Genomic DNA, 24878 nt, shown 5'->3' with positions numbered 1-24878 from the left:
AAATAATACCAAGAGGAATTCACCTAAATGTCTTTGGTAGTCTAGCAGACTCTGCCTAAACCAAGATATAGTATCTGGCAAGCACTGCTAAAAAGTCTGAGAAATATGTCCAAAAACAAACAAAAAAGCTTGCTAATTACCCTTCTGCCATGAGTGATTATGCCCAAGCAACTCAGCAAGCTTTAAGGGAGGGAACTCTGTTTCAAATATGTCAATAATAGTCAAAATGTGACCAAGTGGATTTTGTGGAAGATTTTATTTCCTAAACTTGTCATTACCAATATGAGCACATAAACACATATTTTTAAATTTCTGTCCAAAAAGAAAGATTGCTAAAAGATTTCATTAAGTCAAGATAATTTCACAAAGATTTCATCAGTTCAAGATTTTGGTCATAGGTGGCTCAGAGGGTAAAGTGTCTGCCTGCAATGCAGGAGACGTGGGTTCGATCCCTGGGTCAGGAAGATCCCCTGGAGAAGGAAATGGCAACCCACTCCAGTTCTCTTGCCTGGAAAATCCCATGGACAGAGAACCCTGGTAGACTACGGTCCATGGGATCGCAGAGTTGGACACGACTGAGCGACTTCACTTCACTTCACTGAGGAACGAGGGGTTTCCCAGTGGTAAAGAACCCTCTTGCCAATGCAGGAGACATAAGAGATGCAGGCTTCAGTCCCTGGGCCGGGAAGATCCCCTGGAGGAGGCCATGGCAACCCATCCAGTATTCTTGCCTGGAGAATCCCCATGGACAGACAAGCCTGGTGGGCTACAATCCATGGGGTCGCAAAGAGCCCAACATGACTGAAGAATGATATTTTGTCACACCTATGTGCAGACTACCATATGCATAAAATGGTACACTATAGAAGATACTTTTCAAGAGAGTGATCAGAACAGATTTTCTGTGACAAGACCTACCAAAATAGGAGGAAAATAGAAATAGTATTAGTTCATGACGAAACTGCATGAAATTTGTCTTCCAATGCTTGGAGAATAAAGCTCCCAGTATGGCTTTGCTTCTGCTGCTGCTAAGTCACTTCAGTCGTGTCCGACTCTCAGCGACCCCATGGACTGCAGCCTACCAGGCTCCTCTGTCCATGGGATTTTCCAGGCAAGAGTACTGGAGTGGGGTGCCATTGCCTTCTCCGCCAGTATGGCTTTACTTTATCCTAAAACAGTGAGATGACAATGAAATCTAATTGGAGATGGGGAAGACATGACTTCTGCCAAAGCCACTGCCAAATTAAAAGAAGCAAAGTTTACTGTATATACTGTGATGCTCAGAAGAGAGTAGTCGTGGTGAAAGTGTTAGTTGTTCAGTCATATCCAACTCTTTGTGACCCCATGGACTGTAGCCCTCTGTCCATGGAATTCTCCAGGCTAAAATACTGGAGTGGGTTGCCATTTCCTCCTCCAAGGGAATCTTCCCAACCCAGGCATCAGACCTGGGTCTCGCACATTGCAGGCAGATTCTTCACTGTCTGAGCCACCAGGGAAGCCTCAGAAGAGAGTAAGTGATCTTCAAATGAGAAGCTAATGATAAAAGCACACAGTGGGACTTCATTGGTGGTACAATGGCTAAGACTCTGCACTCCCAATGCAGGGGGCCTGAGTTCAATCCCTGGCCAGGGATCTAGATCCCACCTGCTGCAACTAAAAGATCCTGACTGCTGCAGCTGAGACCTGGCACAGCCAAATAAGTAAAGAAAAATAAATATTTCTAAAAGAAAAAACCACACTGGAATACAAGCAGATTCTCACGATCCATGTGGCTTTTGTCACGTGTCTTCAGCATGATGATAGAATGGTCAATATTATAACTCCACTGTTGCCCACATGTGGGCTGTTGGCATGTGAAACATACTGAGTTCTCAGAGGACAGCAATTTTTCACCTAAATGTCAGTAATGGTGTGACAAAACAGGGCAGCTTTGGGAAATGCAGTCTCTGTCCTAAGGGTGGTGGTAGTTGCGGAGTTTAGTGATGAGGACATTGTTTCTATATCAGGAGATAGATTATAAGGATGTGGAACACAGTGCCATTAGCTGGGTGCCAATGAGGTATTGCCAGTTTGCAATACCATAAGAGGTTGGTAACTCGTGATTCGCTTGACATCATCAGCTTATGAGACTGTATTCTGTATGGCCAGAGCTGCTGTAACAGCTGTAACATAGAAGGGTACCTAAACAACAAAAATGTATTTGCTCACAGTTCTAGAGGCTAGAAGTCCAAGATCCAGTAGCCGGCCAGGCTGGTTCATCCTGGCCTCTCTCCTTGCCATGCAGACGGCCACCTTTTCGCTGTGTCCTCAGGGGGACTTTTTCTCAGTGCACGTGTGCTCATGGTATCTCTCCCTCTTTCTACAGACATGTCAGGATGAAGAACAATAGGAACAAATCCCCAGGCGGGTTCTGGGACGGGGTCTTAGGTGCCCTGAAAGGGGCACGGTGGGCCTGCAGGTGACCCAGGGGTCAGTCTTCTCAGCACAGCCGACTGCCCGTGTGCTGCTGTCGAAAAATGTGCCTTATCTCTCGTGAGTGATTAGGGTATCATGTCCCTTGTCCCGTCCTCTGCTGCTTCTTTCCCATGTTAGATACTAGACAAAGATGGCCTATACGTGTATTTCATTTTAAAAAAAATACGAGTTTAAATCCTGATTCTACCACTTACTAGTTCACTTTAAGCAAGTTACTAAATTTCTCTGTATATCAAATTTCTCATTTATGAAACTGAAATAAGACTTTCTTCCCTCAACAGGATTGTCACAAAGGTTGAGTAAGAAAATTCACATAAGCAGCTAGCAAGGGACCCAGCACCTGGCAGGCACATTTTAATTAGCTTTCCTCTTCTGTGATAGGGCAACACAGGAGAATTCAGGAGATGAGGTTTGGAGAAGGAAGAATGGAGGAAAAAATTAAAAGTCCCACTTGTACATGAGTGAGTTGGCATCAATATACTGAAAGTTACAAAAGATTTGTCAACTTTAAACAATATCCTACATAACAGGTTGTAAACTAGGGCCTATGCAAAGCAGTACAATAGGAATTGTATTTTTACCATTTAATATAATCATCATTACTGCCCTTGTACTGTATATCATTACTGCCCTTATATTGTATAGTGACGGCAGTCAATTCCAAATGTATCCATTAAAATCTTCTGGTTAATATGTTAATAAATATTTTAAATTAATTAAAGGCACCACAAAGAGTTTTATAAGCTGTTATGGAATTTCTAGCTTCCCATGGCCCATACGGTAAGTCTGAACCTTCCAGCATGTATGATCTGGCACCGACTTACTCCTGAAGCCTCGGCCTTCCCACTTTCTATCCAGATTCTTCCCTCTAATGCCAGACTCCCACCGTATTGAACTATTTGGGGTTTCTGTTCCCTGAACTCTCACACATAGGGTGCAGTGCCTGGGACATACTTTTCCATCTTTTCACCTGGCTATTTCCTGATTATCTGTCATTCTCAGAAAAGCCTAAGCAAGGTACCTCTTCTAGAAGTTATCCTATTTATCACTGTACATTCAGTCCCTAACACAGAACCAGGCACATTAGGATTTCAGTAAATACTTGTTAGGTGAATAAATCAGTACTCAACCTAAATGCTATGAGTCGGACACGACTAAGTGACTTCACTTTCACTTTTCACTTTCATGCATTGAAGAAGGAAATGGCAACCCACTCCAGTGTTCTTGCCTGGAGAATCCCAGGGACAGGGGAGCCTGGTGGGCTGCCGTCTGTGGGGTCGCACAGAGTCAGACATGACTGAAGCAACGCAGCAGCAGCAGCAGCAACCTAAATGCAAAGGGTCGTAATGATAGTTTTCCATTACATTATAGTTGTATAGCCTATAAGTTTTCAAATTCTATTTGCATAGGGAAAAAAGTGGAAGTAGTCTATTCTTTATATTATATTATGTCCTACTTTATACACTGCATCATGTCTGAAGTGGGTTGAGGTTTGCTTCCTTCTTGTAACTGCTGTAAGGGATTTGTAGATGCCTCTGCAGCCATTCATTTTGAATTTGGTTTTTCAAAAGAAAAAAGAATCAAATATAGTGACTACTGTAACATAACAGAGAAAGAGGGTTCTCATAGGAAGGCCTTTCCTCTTAAATTTGTGTCTCTTGAAAATAAGCTTATCAAGATATTTTTAAAGGTAGATTTAGATTGTTGATATAAAATACCAGAAAAAAATGGTATTTGTATAGAAATACATCACAAAAAGATACATTGACAGTAAACCCAAATGATCACAATGAAATTATGTAATCTGTTTGTTCCATTGCATTTTTCCTATTTTATAGAAGTGTTGACCTTCTGGAGATTTTTTCTTTTTTTCTGATGCCTCTGCTCAGCACAGGGAATAAGACCAAAGGTAGAATGAAACAATTTTAACAGTGAATGATGTGTGAGCTTCTTTTTTTTTTATTTGCTTCACAAGTAATTTACTTAAAAAAAATTAACATCTGCTATTTTGAAGCTAATCTTAGTGTATTGAATGCTCGTAACCATTTCTCAATCCCACAGCCTTTTATCTTGCTTCTCCTGCTGTGTTCCCACCACCCCTGATCCCATTAGCAAACCTTGAGACAGCCTCAGACTCACCAAAGTACTGCTTTGGTTTCAGCTGCTCTTCTGCAAGAGGAAGTGAATGTTGGGGGTTTTCTCTGTGGTACAGTTGTGATAAAGCTGTGGTGGTCTTATCTCTCCCTTAGGTAGTGGCTCTTTATGACTACACAGCGAATCGATCAGATGAACTAACCATCCATCGCGGAGACATTATCCGAGTGTTTTTCAAAGATAATGAAGACTGGTGGTATGGCAGCATAGGAAAGGGACAGGAAGGTTATTTTCCAGCTAATCATGTGGCTAGTGAAAGTAAGTTTTATGCTCCCTTCCTGGTTTACTAATATGGTATAACTGATAGTCCCAGATTTTATCATCTTCTGCTCTTTAACTTGCTGTCTTGTTACTTTTGCATATGTTTACCAGTGGGGTATTGCTCTTCATTCTCATGTTGCAAAAAAAAAAGAGGGGGGCATTAGTACACTCAAAAGCTATGACATTCTGAGATTGGAATGCCCGCTTCATGGACTTCCCTTCCCAGGGGACCTGCCCATCTCGCTACCAACCTCCTTCAGCCCCTTTCCTGGCCACCTGCTGCACACACACTGACGTCACCCTTCCTCCTGCCACTCCTGGGTTGACAGGCACCTAAGAACCTCTAGTTGCTCAACTCGCATTCTTTTTACGTTGTATCCCCAGGCTTAACTGGCACCTGATCAAAACAAAACAAAAAAAGGCTGCAATAGATTGTTCCATTCTCAAGTAAATTAAGCCCTCATTTGTGAAAGGAAAAAGAAATGAGCTGGAGAAGAAATTCTAAATCCAAGTTTCTGAAAGCTGTAGATTTGCTACCAGGCCTTGAGAGAAGAAAATGGAAGTAACACAGACAGCTTGAAAACAAAGGGTAAAGACTATGAAACAAGGGGATAGCGTAGCAGCGCTTCTTCAGAAAAACACATCCCATCGGTTGTCAACTCACTGTGGGGTAGGAAAAGCAGAATGCTCAGGGATCAGGAGAGCTGAGCGCTAATCCTGGCATCACAGCTAAGAGTGCCATACCTTCGTTTCTTCCCACAGAACAAGGAAGTCGAACTCCATTATCTCTAAGCTTTCTTCCAGAAACACTAAAATCATATAGTTCTGTTAATTAAAAATAGAATAGAGGCAGCCAAGAGAACACTCTCCATTTTTAATATTTACCAAGTCTTTTGTTTCTGCAAAGTAATTATTAAAATAATAGTTGGTTTGGGGCTAGTTTCTGAAACTCCATTCAGTCCAAACTATGGCTGAACAAAAGCACTATTAATTTCTAACCTCAGTTCTAAATTTTTAAAAGAAAAGAAATAAAGGAAAGGAGGAAGAATTTCTTCCATGAATCCTGAGTGCTGGGGGCTAGGCCCAGATAAAATTATTTCTCTTGGGGCACCACCTTCCAGGTCTGCACCCAGCCCTTCCCATGACTCCCTCCCCAAGAGCCCTGAATCTCACTATAACTCCTTCCCCTCCCTTGTTTATCTGCAGCTTTCAGGAAACTCCTCCCCTCCAAAGTGCTAAGTGTCTTGAAAATTACCCACTTTTCTCTCCCATAAAAAAATTCTTAATTTCCTTTGTGCCGTGGTTTTAATTCTTTTTCTCTGAGCATTAAACGGCTAATGACTCTTAAACTCTATCTGAAATATACTCCTATGTTTAAAGGAGTATGCAGACTGGAGAAAAGTTAAGGCAGTGTGGAAGGAAGAAATCTGGAGACAGGTTAATTCCCAGGCCTCTCCCCTCCACTCAGCACTTCTCACTTCCTGGTCATCTCAGACAGCCACCTGGATGTCCCAGTGATGGCTTCCCACAGAAGCTGGAATTCTGCAGGGGTAGCTGCTGTTTTTAAACCAAGAGCTTTCTGCACAGTCTTAGTCACTCTGGAGAATATCTTTCATTTTAACTAGATATTATAATCAGTTATTTCTTCCAGATATAAGTGGAAACATTTAAAGTATTTTTCCACTTGATGGTATAAAATGATTGTGTATATCCAGGCAGGAGGGTATTAGATGCTAACTTTAGAATCTAGTTAGTTTGCAGAAATAACCTCTTAGGTTTGCAAATGTTGAAAAACTATAGATATTTGATCCACAGGGGATTAAAGATTCAATAAAACTTGGTTTTCTTCCATAAGAAGCAAAGTGGGACTTACAAAGCATACTACAGTAACCATCCTTGGTGGCTGTGTGCAGAAAGCAGTTCCATGTCTCAAGAAGTGGATGTCCTTCTGATGCTGTCATTCCTTATTGTACTTCAGAATAATTGATGGGGGGTTTTTTGGCATTAGTCATTGCTTATTGAGAAAGGCTTGCAAAGGCCAGAACAAACAAAAAGTTTTCAGAAAACCTGAGAATATGACTGAATTCTCAGTTATCAGGCGTTCTTTTCCTTTCCTTTTATCCTGCTTTTTACCTGAATGTAACAAAAACTCACCTGCCCAGTTTTAACATTTGAGGGAAAATGACTGTCAGCAGCATATTCCACTCTGAAAATAGTAGGAGAAATTCTCCTTTATCCAAAACCAGTTATACAAAGCAGATGCTCTGAGGGAACATGTGTGTATATGTGTGCGTACATACACACATAACCTCTTTCAACCATTCAGATGAAAGCCCTATCCAATAAGAGAATGATATAATAGAAGACATTGGTACCTTGTTATCACAAAGGACATTTCCCTTGTATCTTAAGCCACTGGAAAGGGAAATTAGATCAGCCTCCATTAATCACATCTAACATCCTTTCCAGTAAGAGACAAACCCATAATAAAATCAACCTATACACAAAACCCATTAATGTAGCTCATAATTTTAGAATTTTGATCAGGTTCAATTTTGGTTCAATTTTGAACTCTTTGTCTCAATTCAGAGTTGCCCATCATTTAACCAAAACAGATTTCCTTTCAGCCTTTTAAAATCCCCATGTAACTGTTTAGATTCAACACCATGCATATAAGTGGATTATACCTTAGATTATAAGAACTTTAGACCAAATACCATGAGTAGATTCTGTGTCATACATACTCCCAGTTCCATGTTTGTTTATTTCATACCATATTTGCAAATTATCCTTTATCCACCTCCGCCTGGCAAAATCCTACCTATTTTTTAGTCTGACAACCCTTCTGCTTTTTCCATTAAGCCTTTACCCTCTCCACATCAGAACTTGTCTTTGTTACTGTCTCTGTTCAGAACAATATCACAGTCTGTTGTATATTGCAGTTCATTGTGAACACATCTGTCTCTGACTAGATTGTAAGCTCCTTGAGAGCAAAGACTGTCCTTGGTCATCTTCAGAGCTCCTCCAGCAGTACCCGGCCGATGATCTTGCATATAGCAGGTTCTTGGTAAATGTGTATTAAGATAAAATGAAATAAGCAGCTGCATGACCGCACACATAGTCAGTAAAAATGAGACTTCCTACATTTCTGAAACCTGCTGATCAAGACTTGCCTATCATAAGTTGTGCTCTTTGGATAACGAAGACTGTGAGTTGCCTTAATGAAAAGTGCTGGGACACCTTATCGTGACACCAAGGATGTGAATCGCAGTGTCTTTAGTTGCCTGTCTGCTCCTCTCCATTGTTGTTTTGCCCCCATGGAATGGTGCTCCTCAATTTGATGACGTGAATTCTTTGTTCCATTCTAGCACTCTATCGAGAATTGCCTCCGGAGGTAAAGGAGCGATCCCCTCCTTTAACCCCTAAGGAGAAAGCCAAAATGGAAAAAGCTTTTCCAGCTCCGCAGAAGGTAAATGTTTTCGAGTATATGTATTCCATGTACTTTGATTTTCACCCTCTCTGGATGAAATACTATTTCATTCTTCATGCTTATACCCTTCATCGTTTATATTATTATTTCTTCTAATATTGCCACAAACATTATGAAATATATAAGGCACTTCTTTAGTATAGCCATTTTCCAGATAAGGAAACTGAGGAGGCTCAGAGAGATTAAAGTAGACCCCCAAGTCACAGCCCGAGTGATAGGATGCGAACCCAAAGCGGAACTTGAAACTTTTAGTGTTGCCACTTCCACTCAATGCACGTTTCTGTAACTGTGATACTGACGCTGTCAGCAGCCTCACCTGAGGGGTCCACATTTATGCTAAAAAAACACTGGGGCCCACAGAATAAAGATGCTCTATCTTTCTAGAGCATTCCTCTTTCTTGTTAGTAATTGTAAATGTTTTCAGGTTAAAATAAATATGGATATATAATCAGCCAGAGAAATGTCATGATTTTTTAGCCTGTGCGATCAGCTCCTTAAGGATATCAGGCAGAATTCTGATGCTGGTAGTGCTTTGGTAGAAAAGTTTATAAGCACTGTACCACCATATATATTACTTATTTAACTTATTATGTGACATTAACTCTTACCTTAGGCTGAGTATCTTTGGGTCTTTTTGACTCCATAAACTGGCAGGCACGTACATGTGTATATATATATATATATATATATATATATATATATATATATATATACATGGAGAAGGAGATGGCAACCCACTCCATTGTTCTTGCCTAGAGAATCCCAGGGACAGGGGAGCCTGGTGGGCTTCCGTCAATGGGGTCGCATAGAGTCGGACACGACTGAAGCGACTTAACAGCATATATATACACACAAATATATAGAAATAAATACCATGTCATGATAGGCTTTCTGACAGTTGAACCTGTCATGTATTTTTCTGCCATTCATTCTGTATTTGTTGGGTGCTTACTTCTGTGCTAAGTACACTTTAATCCTCACTGAAACAAGATTGAGTAGCCAAGGCACCTGCCCTTGAGGAGCCTACAGGCTGATGGGTGAGACCTCTGCAAGCAGGCGATTTCAGCAGACTATGGTGGGAGCTATAATGAAGATCTAATCCTCTAAATATGCCCTAGGGAGTCCAGGAAGAGTTCCCAGAGGAAGTCAGGCTTGAGCTGAGGCTCATAGGATGAAAAAGGATGTGCTAGGTAAATGATCTTAGAAAAAGCATTCTAGCAGAGGGAATAGTTTGGGTAAGGTATGAGATGGGATGGTTGTGTGTAGGGAGCACAGGGCCTGATGAAAAGATGGGTAAGTGAAATATAGGAGCCAGGCCTAGCATGCTCTGCTCAGATGCTTAGACTGCGGCCTTCAGACAGAGGGGATTCCCTGGAGAAGGAGTGACATGTACAGATTTGCAGGAGAAAAATACCATTCTGATGGCAGTATGGTAGTTGGATTAGAGGGAGCTGGGAAATTGGTGAAGAAGCCATTGAAATGAATACATAAAAACCTGAACTACTAGAGATGGAGGGGAGATGTCATAAGGTAAAGTTGACAGGATTTTATGATTGATTAGATATGATTAATTAAGTTGGAATCTAGGATTATGCTAAGGCTTATTATACAGCTACATGGATAGTGGTACCACAGAAATAATAAAGGAATAAGGAGAATTTGATTTGTTAGTGGTGTCTCTAGGGCTCCAGATAGAAATATTCACTGGGGAGCTAGTAATTCAGGACTGGAATTTGAGAGACGGTAGAGCTTCAGAATAAAATGAGGGAGTTAATGTATTCATTGAATTACATAAAGAAAGTTGAAGTTTGTAATAAAGGAGATAGCATAGAGCAAAGAGTTCTAGGAGAAGGCAGTCAAGGACAGAATCCCAGTTGAACATTAAGTAGGATTTAAGGGACAGTCAGGTGAAGGGCTTCCCTTGTAGCTCAGCGGGTAAAGAATCCACCCGCAGTGTGGGAGACCTGGGTTTGATCCCTGGGTTGGGAAGATTCCATGGAGAAGGGAACGGCTATCCACTCCAGTATTCTGGCCTGGAGAATTCCATGGACTGTGTAGTCCATGGGATTGCAAAGAGTTGAGCACGACTGAGCAACTTTCACTTTACAGGTGAAGGGAAGAAGATTAAGAAAGAATAATCAAAGGAGAAAGAAGGGGAAAAAAGAAGTGGCCTGGAAGCCAGGGGGAGAGAGAGGTTCAAGGAGTGTACAGTCAAGAGTGTCAGAAACAGCCATTCATGTGGGGTCTCAGCATGTGGTCACCAAGGACCTGGCACACAAGCGCTAGTGTCAGGGACTCACACTACTGTGATGAGGATTGATGGATAGAACAGGCCTCTGCAGGTGAACCTGTGGAAGACATTCCCAGAGCCTCACTTGGAGAAAACCAAAGTGGTGGCTAGAAGGATGACCTGGTTCCAGGAATGACTTTCTAAATACTGGAATGACATAAAAGCACATCCGGAGTTGTCAAAGCCAAGGGGACAGGTTCATGTTGAAGGCAGATAAAGAAAGCACACATGGATCTTAGGAGAAGCAGGAGCTTTCCATTGGAAAGACAGGTTGATAGATTAGTCTTGGCTTAGAGCAGTGGTTCTCCACTGAGGGTGATTTTTGCCTCCCAGGACACATCTGGCAATGCTTGGAGAAATTTCTGCAAATATCAGCAAGGTGAGGGGTGCTACTGACGTCTAGTGGATGGGGGTCACAGATGTAGCTAAACATCATAGCATCCCCAGGACAGCCCCCTGCATAAAGGAGTGTTGTCTGGCCATGCTGAGCATAGCGCATTACCCCTCTAAAACAGGTAAACATGAAAGAGGATACAGGTAAGTTGATAGCGTGGAAGCTTAGAAATTGAGAATATCTCCATGATCTCCAAACCAGGAAGGCGGGTCTGCTTCCAGTGTGAGGGTCATAGGAGTGAGACAGGAAGAATAATGACTATGAGAATACCTGTAATGACAGCAGGAGCAGGGCTCACTGGGGACAAATAAAGAGATTCCTGAGTAGTTCTGAGAGCTACTGTTTGAATACCATAAAAGCCTTGGTGGCATCTTTCCGTGTTGTTGGGTTATCCCCTCAGTAATCCTCAGCACCTAGTCCTGGCAGTGGAGAAGGCAGATTTGGTCTGATGCATAATTGGAGGTTTTGTGGGTGTGACAGAGAACAAGAGGAGAAGAGACTTGATAGCATCGGTCAAGCAGTCGCAGGAGTGACCCACCACAGAGGATCAGCCAGATCAGAAAGGACGTGGAATTGAGAGAACACTGGCAGACTTAGCAAGGTTGCAGCAAGCCACTCACACCCCAGTGGCAGCATAGTGTGAAACAGGAAAGGAATTAACCAGCTGAAACGATGACCTGTAAATCCAGAAGTTCTCTTGCTTATTTAATATATCAGATGCCAGGCAGCTCAAAGTTATGATAAATCCACAGAGTTGTGTATAAGAGCTGGAGTGAAATTGAAGGACATGTCAGTAGAATTGAGCTGGTCAAGGAATTAGAGTTATTGGTTGGGCAGGTTGTTCTCTTCAATGTTAAAATTCCAGGACAGTCATAAGAGTTAGGAGGAAGAGGGTACAGATGAACCAGGAGTGGAAGTTCTTAATTCTTGTGTAAAGCAGATGTTTCAACCTTGGCTTCACATTAAAGTCACCTGAGAAATAAAAAAAAAAAAAAAAAAAAAAAGGCCTGTGTTCACATCCACAGATTGATTTTATTGGGCTGGAGTAGGACCTTGGCATGGGTAGATTGCAGAAACTTTTCAGGTAATTTTAATGCAAAACCAACATTAAGAACCATTGTGTAAGAGTGACCACAAGTCTGAAGGTAAGAGCTGCAAAGATACATAAAGGATGTTATAGCCAGATGTCAAGGTATAACATAACAGCCTAAAATCAGCAGCGGAGAGCTAAGAGGAGGCCACTGTTAACTCCAGCCCCCGTGGTTCATGGCTGGCTTACATGTGAATGAACAGCTTATGCTGCAGAGAATTGAAACACAAACAATTCTTGGTAAAACTCCAGTTACAAATCCAGCAAGGATTTATGGCAATGGTTGCCTATAATAGTATGGGGACTACAGTGGATACGGTTGAAAGGATTGGCATGGAATTTGGCTATGGGCAGATGTCACATGTGTAATAGTATCCATTGTTTGAAATTCACCGGATTTGAGAATTTAGGAAGATGCTAATATAAATTTAACCTAAAGACATACATGCAGTGAAAGCATTTAACACATCGGCGTGGAGTCATCGTAACAACTAACAAGATTTGTAGTCTGTGTCAGGAACTGGATGAGATGCTTTGAAAGACACGGCCTTTACTTGTGTTGGCTTACTGGTATTCCCACCTGTGCCTCAGGCTGAACTTGGACACTGAATGCACCTTAGTGTGTTCCTCTCCAACAACCTTGAGCTACTTCTCCCTCAGCCAGAGGAATTACAAGGAACTCCGGCAGTGCCTCACTGGCTGCCGCATCCTGACGCGCCTGTGCTCCTATGGAAGGAGACCTCTTCCCTGCCTCTGAGACTCCCTGGTTTTCACTGCCTGTCCCACGCTTGTGGCACCATAGTCTCAGTCTAGACTGTAACTGATTTTTTAAATTGTGTGTGCCTTGTCTTCTCACAGACTGATCTTCATGCTTGAAATAGACCTTTATATTATATCCCAACAGACAGTTCTGCAGATACCCCACTTGACCCTTGAGATCTGCTTCAGGCTGTCCCACTGCTGCCCAAACCCTAATTCTGGTAGATCCAAAGAACTTGTAGATGTGCACGTAAAACATTTGAAAACATAAATAGGTAGAGTAAGGATGTGTTAGAGGCTAGGAATACATTTAGGGAAAGAAGAAGAAAAATTCCCCTGGAGAAGGTGGAGCTCAAATAAGGCTTTAAGGCTTAAGATACAAGGATTTCTTTTGTTGAAGAACATAATTTGATCTACTTTATCTGAATCCATGTATTAGACTACCAACCAACCAGTGAAGTTGCTCAGTCGTGTCTGACTCTTTGCAACCCCATGGACTGTAGCCTACCAGGCTCCTCCATCCATGGAATTTTCCAGGCAAGAGTACTGGAGTGGGTTTCCACGTCCTTCTCCCAACCCAGGGATTGAACCCAGGCCTCCCTCATTACAGGCAGTCACTTTACTGTCTAAGCCACTAGAATCTTACATATATGTATTTGTCTTCACATGTGGAACGTACCACATGAATAGTTAGACACTGTTTTACATCCCTTTTGGAGAAAGTATAAAGAATGACCTAAGCTTATGTGAGAAGTCCCCGGGAAACGTTAATGCTGTCCCAGGTAACCAAAATGCCTTGGGTATACTCTTGAGTCATGACGCAAACAGCCAGCCCTTGAGAAATGTGTAACTGGGCTTCCTTAGCACCTGGCATAGTTGTATTTCTTCAGTTTAGTTTCTTTATCAGAGTATGTATGGTTTGATTTTATCAAGATCCTGCCTTATAAACCTACCACAAATTCTATCAGATGTTTAATTTCATGTGCAAGTTTTATTTTTATTATCATATATGAGATAAGTTTTTTCTTGAAAAAAGGACATGAAAAGTGATCTCTGATAAGCAACTAGAATTGAGGGCGAATTGGAGAGTGGGTCCTAAGTTCATAGAACTATAGAATTGGTGACATGGAAGGAACCTTAGAGATCAACCCTGGTGATTCTAGTCAGCTCCTTTTTGTAGATGAGGAAACCAAGATAGATCCAGAGAGGTTATAAGGAGTTCGTTCAGAACAGCCTTGCTGGTAGGAGCCCAGCCTCTGTGCTCTCAGGCCAGTACACTTCGACCTCCACGTCTAGTCAGCAACACAGGCAGACAGCTGCTGCCTGAACAGCTAGCCACATTTTGCATTACATTGCCTTTTTTTAACATGATAAGTTTACTTATTGGCTGTGCTGGGTCTTTGTTGCTACATGGGCTTTTCTCTAGCTGTGAAGAGCAGGGGCTACTCCCTAGTTGCTGTGCGCAGGCTTCTCGTGGTGGCTTTGCTTGTTGAGCAGTAAGGGCTCTAGGGTGTGTAAGCTTCAGTAGTTGTGGCCCATGGGCTCAGTGGTTGCAGCTCCCAGGCTCTGGAGTGCAAGCTCAATGGTAGTGGCACAGGGGATTAGTTGCTTTGCATCATGTGGGATCTTCCTGGATCAAGGATCTAACCGATGTCTCCTTCATGGGCAAGTGGATTTTTTACCACTGAGCCACCAGGGAAGCCCTCTTGCTGCATTTTTACATCCCTTTTTATGTTTGTTTCATTGTACCCTTTCTTCATGTAGAAGCCTTTAGAATCATATTGTCTGTACTTCTTAAGAAAAAAAGGAAAGAAACCCCTTCAATAGTTGGTGTTTTTTTTTTTAATTTCTATTCAAACTATAGAATAAGAAGTAAAATTATACCATTTGGCAGCTGCTAAATCTTCTAAGTCCTTCCAAGTGGAACACACCTGTTGTGTCACTCAGTGTACCAGATACCTTCCAACATTTCATCTGGTTCATTGACGTGTTGGCAGGTGATGGCAGCATTTGGCTTTTCCTCTGCAAGAGGAGAGGATGAGTCTTGTTCATTACACTCCACAAATGGCCAGAGATTCCCCAAATTAACATGTACCACAGGGGTATAGGAGAATGTTTTCTCAAGCTCATTCTAGAAAATCTTCATTGTATCATGCTGTAAATTTACATCTTATAGAAGGAAGAGTATTGGTGCTATCAGGGAGAAAAGCAGCTCAAGAGGTTTGGGAAAACATAAGTGCTGACAACTTCCATTTGTGTTTATACTGTGAACTCATTTTAGGCTTTTTATTTTTGCTAGCCTAAGTACTAACCTACATCATTCATGTATTAGTGGAGGAAAGTTGTAGTTAAAGTTCCTTTTGTGAAATTTTTATTTATACTATAAAAGTAATATATGCTCATAGTTTTAAAAATCCAAACAGTAGAGAATAGTGTAAATGAAAGATAAAAATTCCTGTATCCTACTAACATTCATCTTTACTCTGTTTCTTGCATACCCTGTTAAAGATGTTATCTGAATATATGAATACATGTCTGTTCATGGCTGTTCTTTGTTTTGATGAAACTAGGATCACAATATTTTTATTTCACCAATATATCTTTGACATCGTTTTTAATTAATTTTTTTGAAGTATAGTTGACATACAGCGTTAGTTTCAGACGTGTGACATGGTGATTCAACATTTAAATATATTATGAAGTGATCACCACAGTAAATCTAGTAACCATCTGTCACTATACAAAATTATTATAATCTTATTGACTGTATTCCTTATGCTGTAATTTATTTCGTAACTGGAATTTTGTGCCTCTTAATCCCCTTCGCCTGTTTCGCCCATCCCCCCTCCCGTATGTATCTGAGCCTGTTTTTGCTTTGTTTGTTCATTTGTTTTGTCTTTTCGGTTCCACATCTAAGCGAAGTCATAGGATATTTGTCTTTTTCCATCTTACTTACTTCTCTTAGCATAATATCCTCTAGATCCACCCATGTTTTCACAAATGGCAAGATTTTATTCTTTTTATGTCCATTATATATACCACATCATCTTTGTCCATTCATCTGTCAATGGACACTTAGCTTGCTTCGTATCTTGGCTATTGTAAAGAACGCTGCAGTGAACGTAGGGATACATACATTTTTTTGAAATAGTGCTTGTGTTTTCTTCAGGTAAATACCCAAAAGTGGAATTGCTGAATTATATGGTAGTTCTCTTTTTAATTTTTCGAGGAACCTCCCCTACTGTTTTGCCACAGTGTCTGTAAAAATTTACATTCCCACTGACAGTGCACAGAAGTTTCATTTTCTCTGCACCCTTGCCAACACCTGCTATTTTTTTGTCTTTTTGAGGATAGCAGTTCTAATGGGTGTGAGGTGATATCTCATTGTGATTTTGATTTGCATTATCCTGATGACAACTGATATTGAGCATCTTTTCATGTACCCGTTAGCCGTCTGGATGTCTTCTTTGGAAATATATCTGATCAGATCCTCTGCCCATTTTTCAGTTGGATCGTTTGTTTGTTTATTAGATATTAAGATGCATGTGTTCTTTTGAATATTAACCCACTATTGGATATGTCACCAAACGGTCTACTCCCATTCAGGACCCTGCCTTTTCATTTTGTTAGTGGTTCACCTCACTGCGCAAAAGCTCTTTAGTGAGATGTAGTACCATTTCTTAGGGCTTTCCAGGCAGCTCCGTGGGAGGGAATCCACGTGCAATGAAGGAGACGTAGGTTCAGTCCCTTAGTTGGGGAAGATCCCTTGGAGGATAAAATGGCACCCCACTCAAATATTCTTGCCTGGAAAATCCCATGGACAGAGGAGCTTGGTAGGCCACAGTTCCTAGGGTCACAAAAATAAAGTCCATAGGGTCACAAAGAGTCGGACACAACGGAGCATGGAGTACATTTGTTAGTTTTCGCTTTTGTTGTCCTTGCCTGAGGAAACAGATCCAAAAACATTACTAAGACCCACGTCAGAGTGTTTACTGCCAGTATTCTCTTTGAGGAGCTTTATGGTTTCAGGGCTTACATTTAAGTCTTTAGTTCATTTTGAGTTGTTTTTTGTTTTTTGTTTTTTGTTTTTTAATAAAAATATCTAGGTAGCTGTTCTTATTACCAGAGGTAATTCTGTTCTTTTTATAGTTTCAAGATACTGAAATATCTAGTTATCTTTTTTTAATACCCAAAATGCCCAGGGTGGTTTTTTTTTTTTTAAATTTCTGAAAGTGCTTAGTTTTCTTCTTTTTTTAATTTCTAAAAAATGAAACCTATGATAGAAGAGTACCTTCTAATATCAGTAAATTTTCAATGTTAATGCAACCAATTATGTTTTTGTGTAAGTACCAGGCATATAGTAACAGTTATGCATAGGAATATTAGATTATTTCTATGAATGTGGAGAAATTACTGTGATGTTTTATGTCTTTCTCTAAAAACTCGTTAAATGAATAATATTTTTTTATTCTAAGATAATTGTTAAAATATCCATCATAGCTCATCTCTTCATGAAAGAAAAGTGTTTTAATTATTTTTCAAAATTTTACTTTAGCACATAGAGTCAGAGAGAGCAAGCAGGCTTGGTTAATTCAGAAGAGCTGACTTCCAAACTGAACTGCATGCTCCACTTATATTCAGGAACAGCTGTTTTCTTGTCTAGTCCAAAATAAGAACAGAGAACCCCAAAGCATCAGATAACTCCATGGTAGTTCCTCTTCCAGCCAAACACATGCACACAAAATTTTACATTGATTATTCTGTCAACCTATCAGGAAAATAGTAGGCAGTGAATAAGTTGCCTTCAGTGTACATGTTTGTGCCTTATTCTACAAAATATCTAACTTTTATTTACCCTCTTCATCCCCAAAGTAGACTTTATTAAACCCTGGATTAATTATGCTCTGTATCACTGTTTTTAAAAATCACTTCATATAGAAAAACATTTTCTGTTTACTTCTTGTAACAGAAGTATATCCATATTGTTCTTAAAGATAGGAAATATATGATCTTATTACTGTGCTGATGTCCAACGGCAAATTTATAATAGACAGTGGTAGATTTTTCCAGCCACCTAAAAGTTAGTTAATATACACTAAATCATTGAATACAATCATAACACGACTGAAGCGACTTAGCAGCAGCAGCACCAATGCTAAAGAATAAAATCAATTTACATCTTTTTCACTTTAGTAATTCATTTATCAAAGAAAATACAGTTGATTAAACCTCAAATTTATTATATCAGATAGAGAAAATTACTATATGCTTGATTCACTTTAAAATTCAGGGAATATTTGAACTTTTCTTTCTTTATCTGAAGAGAACTAAGTCAAAATTTTAACTTATAACTAAATAAGCATTCAAGTGCTTGTTGGTTTCCCCTAAAGAATCTCAGTGCAGACACTGGTATTTCTTTATCTCTCCATAATTTGGTTCCATAACTTATAAATATTTAAAGGAAAAAGATGTCAATTGTTTAAAAAAAAAGTGTTATTTACATTTGAAAAATATATTTAGTCTAGAGAGATATGATGCCCTGCAAAGAAAGTGAGTGGACGACTTCCTTGGTGGTTCAGTGGATGAGAATCTACCTGCCAATGCTGGGGACACGTGTTCGATCCCTGGTCTGGGAGGAGCCCACATGCCACGAGGCAGCTAAGCCGGTGGGCCACGACTACCGGAGCCCGTGGCCCAGAGCCCTAGAGCCGCAGGTGCTGAAGCTCGTGCGCCTAGAGCCTGTGCACCGCAACGAGAAGCCCCTGCACCACAGTGAAGAATGGCCCCTGCTTATCTCAACTGGAGAAAGCGAGCACACAGCCACAAAGACCCAGAGCAGCCAAAAATGAATACATAAATGATTTTTAAAAAGCATTTTTTAAAAAAAGGAAAGAGAGTGGGATCCCCCATGATATTACAGCAGCAAAGCCAGAGTGAGTCTTCACAAGCACAGATTCCACTCCCAATAATAAAGTCCCTAAATGTTCTCCATACCATTTCTGTCCTTTATCGAGACCATCTTTGCATGAAATGTTCCCTTGGTATCTCTAATTTTCTTGAAGACATCTCTAGTCTTTCCCATTCTGTTTTCCTCTATTTCTTTGCATTGATCACTGAGGAAGGCTTTCTTATCTCTCCTTGCTATTCTTTGGAACTCTACATTCAGATGCTTATATCTTTCCTTTTCTCCTTTGCTTTTCACTTCTCTTCTTTTCACAGCTATTTGTAAGGCCTCCCCAGACAGCCATTTTGCATTTCTTTTTCCTGGGCATGGTCTTGATCCCTATCTCCTGTACAATGTCATGAACCTCTGTCCATAGTTCATCAGGCACTCTGTATCAATCAGATCTAGTCCCTTAAATCTATTTCTCACTTCCACTGTATAATCATAAGAGATTTGATTTAGGTCATACCTGAATGGTCTAGTGGTAGTGGACATGGAACAACAGACTGTTTCCAAATAGGAAAAGGAGTACGTCAAGACTGTATATTGTCACCCTACTTATTTAACTCATATGCACAGTACATCATGAGAAAAGCTGAGCTGGAAGAAGCATAAGCTGGAATCAAGATTGCCGGGAGAAATATCAATAACCTCAGATATGCAGATGATACCATCCTTATGGCAGAAAGTGAAGAGGAACTAAAGAGCCTCTTGATGAAAGTGAAAGAGGAGAGTGAAAGAGTTGGCTTAAAGCTCAACATTCAGAAAACGAAGATCATGGCATCTGGTCCCATCACTTCATGGGAAATAGATGAGGAAACAGTGGAAACAGTGTCAGACTATTTTTCTGGGCTCCAAAATCACTGCAGATGGTGATTGCAGCCATGAAATTAAAGGACGCTTACTCCTTGGAAGGAAAGTTATGACCAACCTAGATAGCATATTGAAAAGCAGAGACATTACTTTGCCAACAAAGGTCCATCTAGTCAAGGCTATGGTTTTTCCAGTAGTCATGTGTGGATGTGATAGGAGTTGGACTGTGAAGAAGGCTGAGCACCAAAGAATTGATGCTTTTGAACTGTGGTGTTGGAGAAGACTCTTGAAAGTCCCTTGGACTGAAAGGAGATCCAACCAGTCCATCCTAAAGGAGATCAGTCCTGGATGTTCATTGGAAAGACTGATGCTAAAGCTGAAACTCCAATACTTTGGCCACCTCATGTGAAGAGTTGACTCATTGGAAAAGACCCTGATGCTGGGAGGGATTGGGGGCAGGAGGAGAAGGGAACGACAGAGGATGAGATGGCTGGATGGCATCACCAACTCAATGGACATGGGTTTGGGTGAACTCTGGGAGTTGGTGCTGGACAGGGAGGCCTAGCGTGCTGCAGTTCATGGGGTTGCAAAGAGTCTGACACGAATGAGCAACTGAACTGAACTGAACTGAAACGTTCTCCACAAAGGAACTCTAAAAACCTCTAGAATCTCTCTTGCCCTGCAAGAACCCGTGACATCTTAATTCTGTTGAAGGTCTGTCACAAGTTTTACTACTCATTCTCCTCTTGCACCTCTTCTGCAGTCAATGTCTGTGATGAGGGTAACTTAGCCTGTGCATTGTCTCTTCCCCTGCAGCTCTAGTTCTTGATACCTTGGGCAGTTCTCTTAACCCTCCACAGAGTGAGACCCCACAAATTCCTTGTCCTCTTTATTTCTCTCTCCTAGATAATTGCCAGTGGTTTTAGTCTCAACCCCCCAAAGTAGGTTTGGGGAATATTTCATTTTCCGAGGGCTTCCCTGGTAGCTCAGCTGATAAAGAATCCACCTGCAATGTAGGTGGTTCAGTTCTTGGGTTAGGAAGGTCCGCTGGAGAAGGGGTAGGCTACCCACTCCAGTATTCTTGGGCTTCCCTGGTGGCTCAGCTGGTAAAGAATCCACCTGCAGTGTTGGAGACCTGGGTTCGATCCCTGGGTTGGGAAGATTCCCTGGAGAAGGGAAAGGCTATCCACTCCAGTATTCTGGCCTGGAGAATTCCATGGACCGAACAGTCCATGGGTCACAAAGAGTCAGACATGACTGAGTGACTTTCACTTTCACTTTCATTTTCTTTTATGTCTTCCTAACTCCCATCACTTAAAATGTGTACAAAATAATGTAAGGGCAAAGTTGTTTTGCAGTGTAGCAACCCACTGATTATTCAACTGGTTTGAGTCTCTGAGCCCATCTCATTTTCTTATACAAATCTTCCATGGAAACTTAGTTTAGAGAATAATATAAATTCTCAATTATGTCTTCATAATTGTTTCAATAAACCATTGAAAAGTATTTGAAGGACTCTTTCATGATTCTGAGAAGGCAAGTTTAGATTCTAATCTTTGAACAATGAGACACATAAAAATATAAAACGTGATGCTGTACTGGATGAAACCAATGTTCTTCTTGGCCCACACTTTCTCTGACAGTGACTTTAAGGTCTGTTTGATAGTATAATACAGTATTTGCTCTCCATGATGATCAAAAGTTAACCGTAACATCCCTCTTATAATCTATTACAGATCTAAATTTTGAAAGATGTCATTGGGAAAACTTCCCACCAGTTATTCCTAGTTGTAAATTGCCCTTTAGATAGTGGCAGAATTGGTTGCTATCACTCCCCTTGTCTTCTGACTTGACAGTCAGCGTGACCCTTGTTTCAGAAGTTCTGTGATACCCTAACTCTGCTGTCCTCTTGTTTTGTCAGGCACTCCAGTGTTTCTCAGTCTGGGCACCATTGGCATTTGGAGCCAGATAATTCTTTGTTCAGAGGGAGTGTGTTGTGTATTGTAGGATGTTGAACAGCCTTCCTGGCCTCAACTCTTTAGATTCCAGAAGCACTAACCCCCTCCAATTGTGACAATCAAAAATGTCTTCCAGACATTTTCCCTGGGGATCAAAATTACCCCACCCATACCTGAAAGCAACTGCTCTGTTTCAATAGAAATATATATATAATATTTTGTATACATATGGTTATATGTGTTTTTCCTCAAATTACAATTTTGATTTTAAGATCTTGATAAGGAAACTTTGCTTTTATTTTCCTATTGCCTGCAAGTATGTAAGTAGTGTTGTTGGAGTTACATACTACACAACTTAAAAACAACAGCTTCACATAAAGATGTATCTAGGTATGTGAGGCTCAGTGTGATGAATAAAGTGTGTCAATTAAATTTATATGTCACTTGACTATCTTTTATTTCCTTTGCTTAAGAAACTTGGCTGAATGCTAATCTTTACATAAGCTGTGGAAAATTAACTATTTGCTAATGTTCTTATTGTTGCCCTCTCCTCCTCTTCATATGGTAAAGATTCTGCCTGCAGTGCAGGAGACCCAGGTTCTATCCTTGGGTCAGGAAGATCCCCTGGAGAAGGAAAGAGCTACCCTGCTTAAGTGTTTTTGCCAGGAGAATTCCATGAACAGAGAAGCCTGGAGGGCTGTAGTCTATGGGGTCACAAAGAATCAGACTTGACTAAACACACACAAAAACATTGTTACTACTTAGCAGTCCCAATAACATGATCGTGGTTGTCCCTGATTTTAACATGGTTCTCCAGTTGACATAAAAAGGGAAGAGTCTTTTTCTATTTGAATGTCTTTTTTTATTCTCATAAACCATGTGTACAATGGAAGCCCTCTGAACATATTGGAACAGATTTGTTTTTTATCACTCTCTTACTAAACGTTTTTGCACTTGATGAGTCTTTTCTTTCTTTTACTTCTGTTTCTGCTTCCCCGTTACTTTGGGTGTGTTTAAACAGCACCCTCCTACCCACTGCTGTATCTCCCACAAAGGAGAGAGGGTGTTTGATCAACCTCCAAAGGTTGGCATCTCACTTGTAAGAAAATGCTCTCTCCCACCAACTTGCAGAATCACTGACCGAAAAGCAGTTTCAATCCCAAGATCACAGGAGAAAACAAGCCTGGGCCAAGACCATGAAGGCTATATATTGCCCTGTCCTTAAACTCACTGGCAGGTACAGGTCTAAATTGCACTTCAGATTGAATTTTTCCATGTGAATCACCTTATTATATGGGTCACATTTTTTATCACAACTTTTGTAATTACCTCAAATACCATGTATGTTTATTTAGTCTGCTACAGCCAATAAATGTGTACCTTATAAATGTCAAAAAAAAAAAGTGTGATTTTTACTTACACATGGTTGAAGAAGACAACAAAAGAACAAATTTAAAAGCAGCATGACCAAGCAATTGTGTTTAAACTGACATGAACAGATATACATATGTACACATACTGAGATAATGAGGAAGAGGAATAAGGAATAAGACTGAGCTGCAGAAAGGCCAGCTGGAACCTCCATTTGTTCAGAGAAATCGCATTTTCTCCCAAAGTCTTGTAGCATATTGTTTGTCTCTTACCACATTTTTCACCTACTTCCTTAGTGCCAAGTCATTTATACGTATATTTGCCCTCAATAAATTATGAGCCTGATAGTTACTGTGTCTGTGTATTGTTGCTTATTGGGAGGGAACTTGAACTCTTTGATGGATAGTGCTGGTAAGAATTGAGATTCCAAACAGAGGAAGGGAAGAAGGCAAGAAAGGGAGGAGACCATAGAGATCACAGCAATCCATGCTTACTGGCTACTAAGCCAAGTCAGCTTCATACACACAAGTCAGGAATTAGTCCTGAGCTCTCCAAGCCCCGCAAATTACTGGTTTGATATATACTAGAGTAATAGTTCTCAAACTGCTAGGCTTCAGAATCTCCCTAGGCACTTTAAACTACCAGTGCCCAGACTCTACCCTAAATGTGCTAATCTTTGCAAGATAATCCTTTACATTTCTGAAGGCCCCTTTGTAGTCACAGAGTTACGGAATTGGCTAGAGAATGTTCTTCCAGCCTCATCGGTGGAATAACGTATCTACTTCAGGCTCTTTGACCTCGGGGTATAAACTTCCAGTTGACCTGACTGAATAGAAGGAGTCTATAAGCCCTTACACACAGCCATGTGAAACTAATGGGAATCAACTTCCCAACATTTGTATTCCTCCCAAAGTCCCCATCTTAGTACTGTACATGTAAGATATTCTCAATGAATGATTATGATTTGATTGAGACAGAGCTCTCCAAAACTTCATACATTTGTCAAGGGATAAGATTATGAAAGGTAGCAACTAAGACTAGTAAAATAGTAATCTGGTGGGTGCACAGAAGCCATGCTGGAAACTATACAGTCAGTTCTCCTCATTTACAGTGCTTATGTTCTATAAATTCACCATGAACACTGAATTACTGAATTCTAAACCAGCGCTCCTAGAGCAAATGCAGGATTAGGTTCTTGAGAGCCTCTGGTCACAAGATTTTCATCAACCCACCAGTACATAACCTTGTTTTATATGTATGTCGGTCTAAAAACACTTTATCTAATATAGTCAAGGCGTTAAAATTGAACTCATGGAGTACAACTTGCACCTGAACAAAGCCTAACTAGTGCACAAGGTTTATCTGTGAAGCACCTCAGCCCTCTTGCACTTAGTCACGTGGGTCAGCACTGCAACAATAGGCTTAGGGTTCCTTTAAAATGGCAGAATCACCAACAAAAAGCACAAAAATGTGAAAAACATGTCACTAAATAGATCAGGAAAAGGACACTTGTTTTCTGTATGAGAACTGATGCAATAAGTCAGAGCATTAGAAACGTGCCAAGGCATCAGGAGGTTCCAATGGTCCTCCCTCATCTGGAACATGTGCGCTGGGCAGCTCACGTGTATCACCACTCTGCACCAATGCATGTATTCAACGGCAGAAGCACCACACAGGTCGATTTGGAGATTACAAATAAATTTTAGCGAGTAGGAAAATTTGCAAATAGGGATCCACAAATAATGAGGATTAGCTGTATTTTGAAACTTTAGTAAAAGTACTAACTCAGTCGCTTCAGACTCTTTGCGACCATATGAACCGTAGCTTGCCAGGCTCCTCTGTCCATGGGATTTTTCAGGCAAGAATACTGGAGTGGGTT

The 24878-nt window shown here is 40.7% G+C and overlaps 1 protein-coding gene across 7 annotated transcripts in view; it reads left to right on the top strand.

Annotated features, from left to right (window-relative positions):
- Nucleotides 1-24878, top strand: part of AHI1 (Abelson helper integration site 1) — a 214198-nt gene that overhangs the window by 166741 nt on the left and 22579 nt on the right. For 6 of the 7 annotated variants that reach the window (XM_040239286.1, XM_040239287.1, XM_040239288.1 and 3 more), the window contains 2 exons: nt 4725-4887; nt 8259-8359. In XM_040239286.1, coding sequence (XP_040095220.1) covers nt 4725-4887; nt 8259-8359 — 264 coding nt within the window. The remainder of the gene's footprint in view (nt 1-4724; nt 4888-8258; nt 8360-24878) is intronic. The other variant, XR_005720912.1, reaches the window with a different exon arrangement.

This window comes from Oryx dammah, unplaced genomic scaffold, assembly GCF_014754425.2.
Source record: "Oryx dammah isolate SB20612 unplaced genomic scaffold, SCBI_Odam_1.1 HiC_scaffold_4, whole genome shotgun sequence".
Taxonomy (NCBI): Eukaryota; Metazoa; Chordata; class Mammalia; order Artiodactyla; family Bovidae; genus Oryx; species Oryx dammah.
The sequence above is the reverse complement of the archived record's forward strand: the minus strand, read 5'-3'. Positions and strand labels throughout refer to the sequence as shown.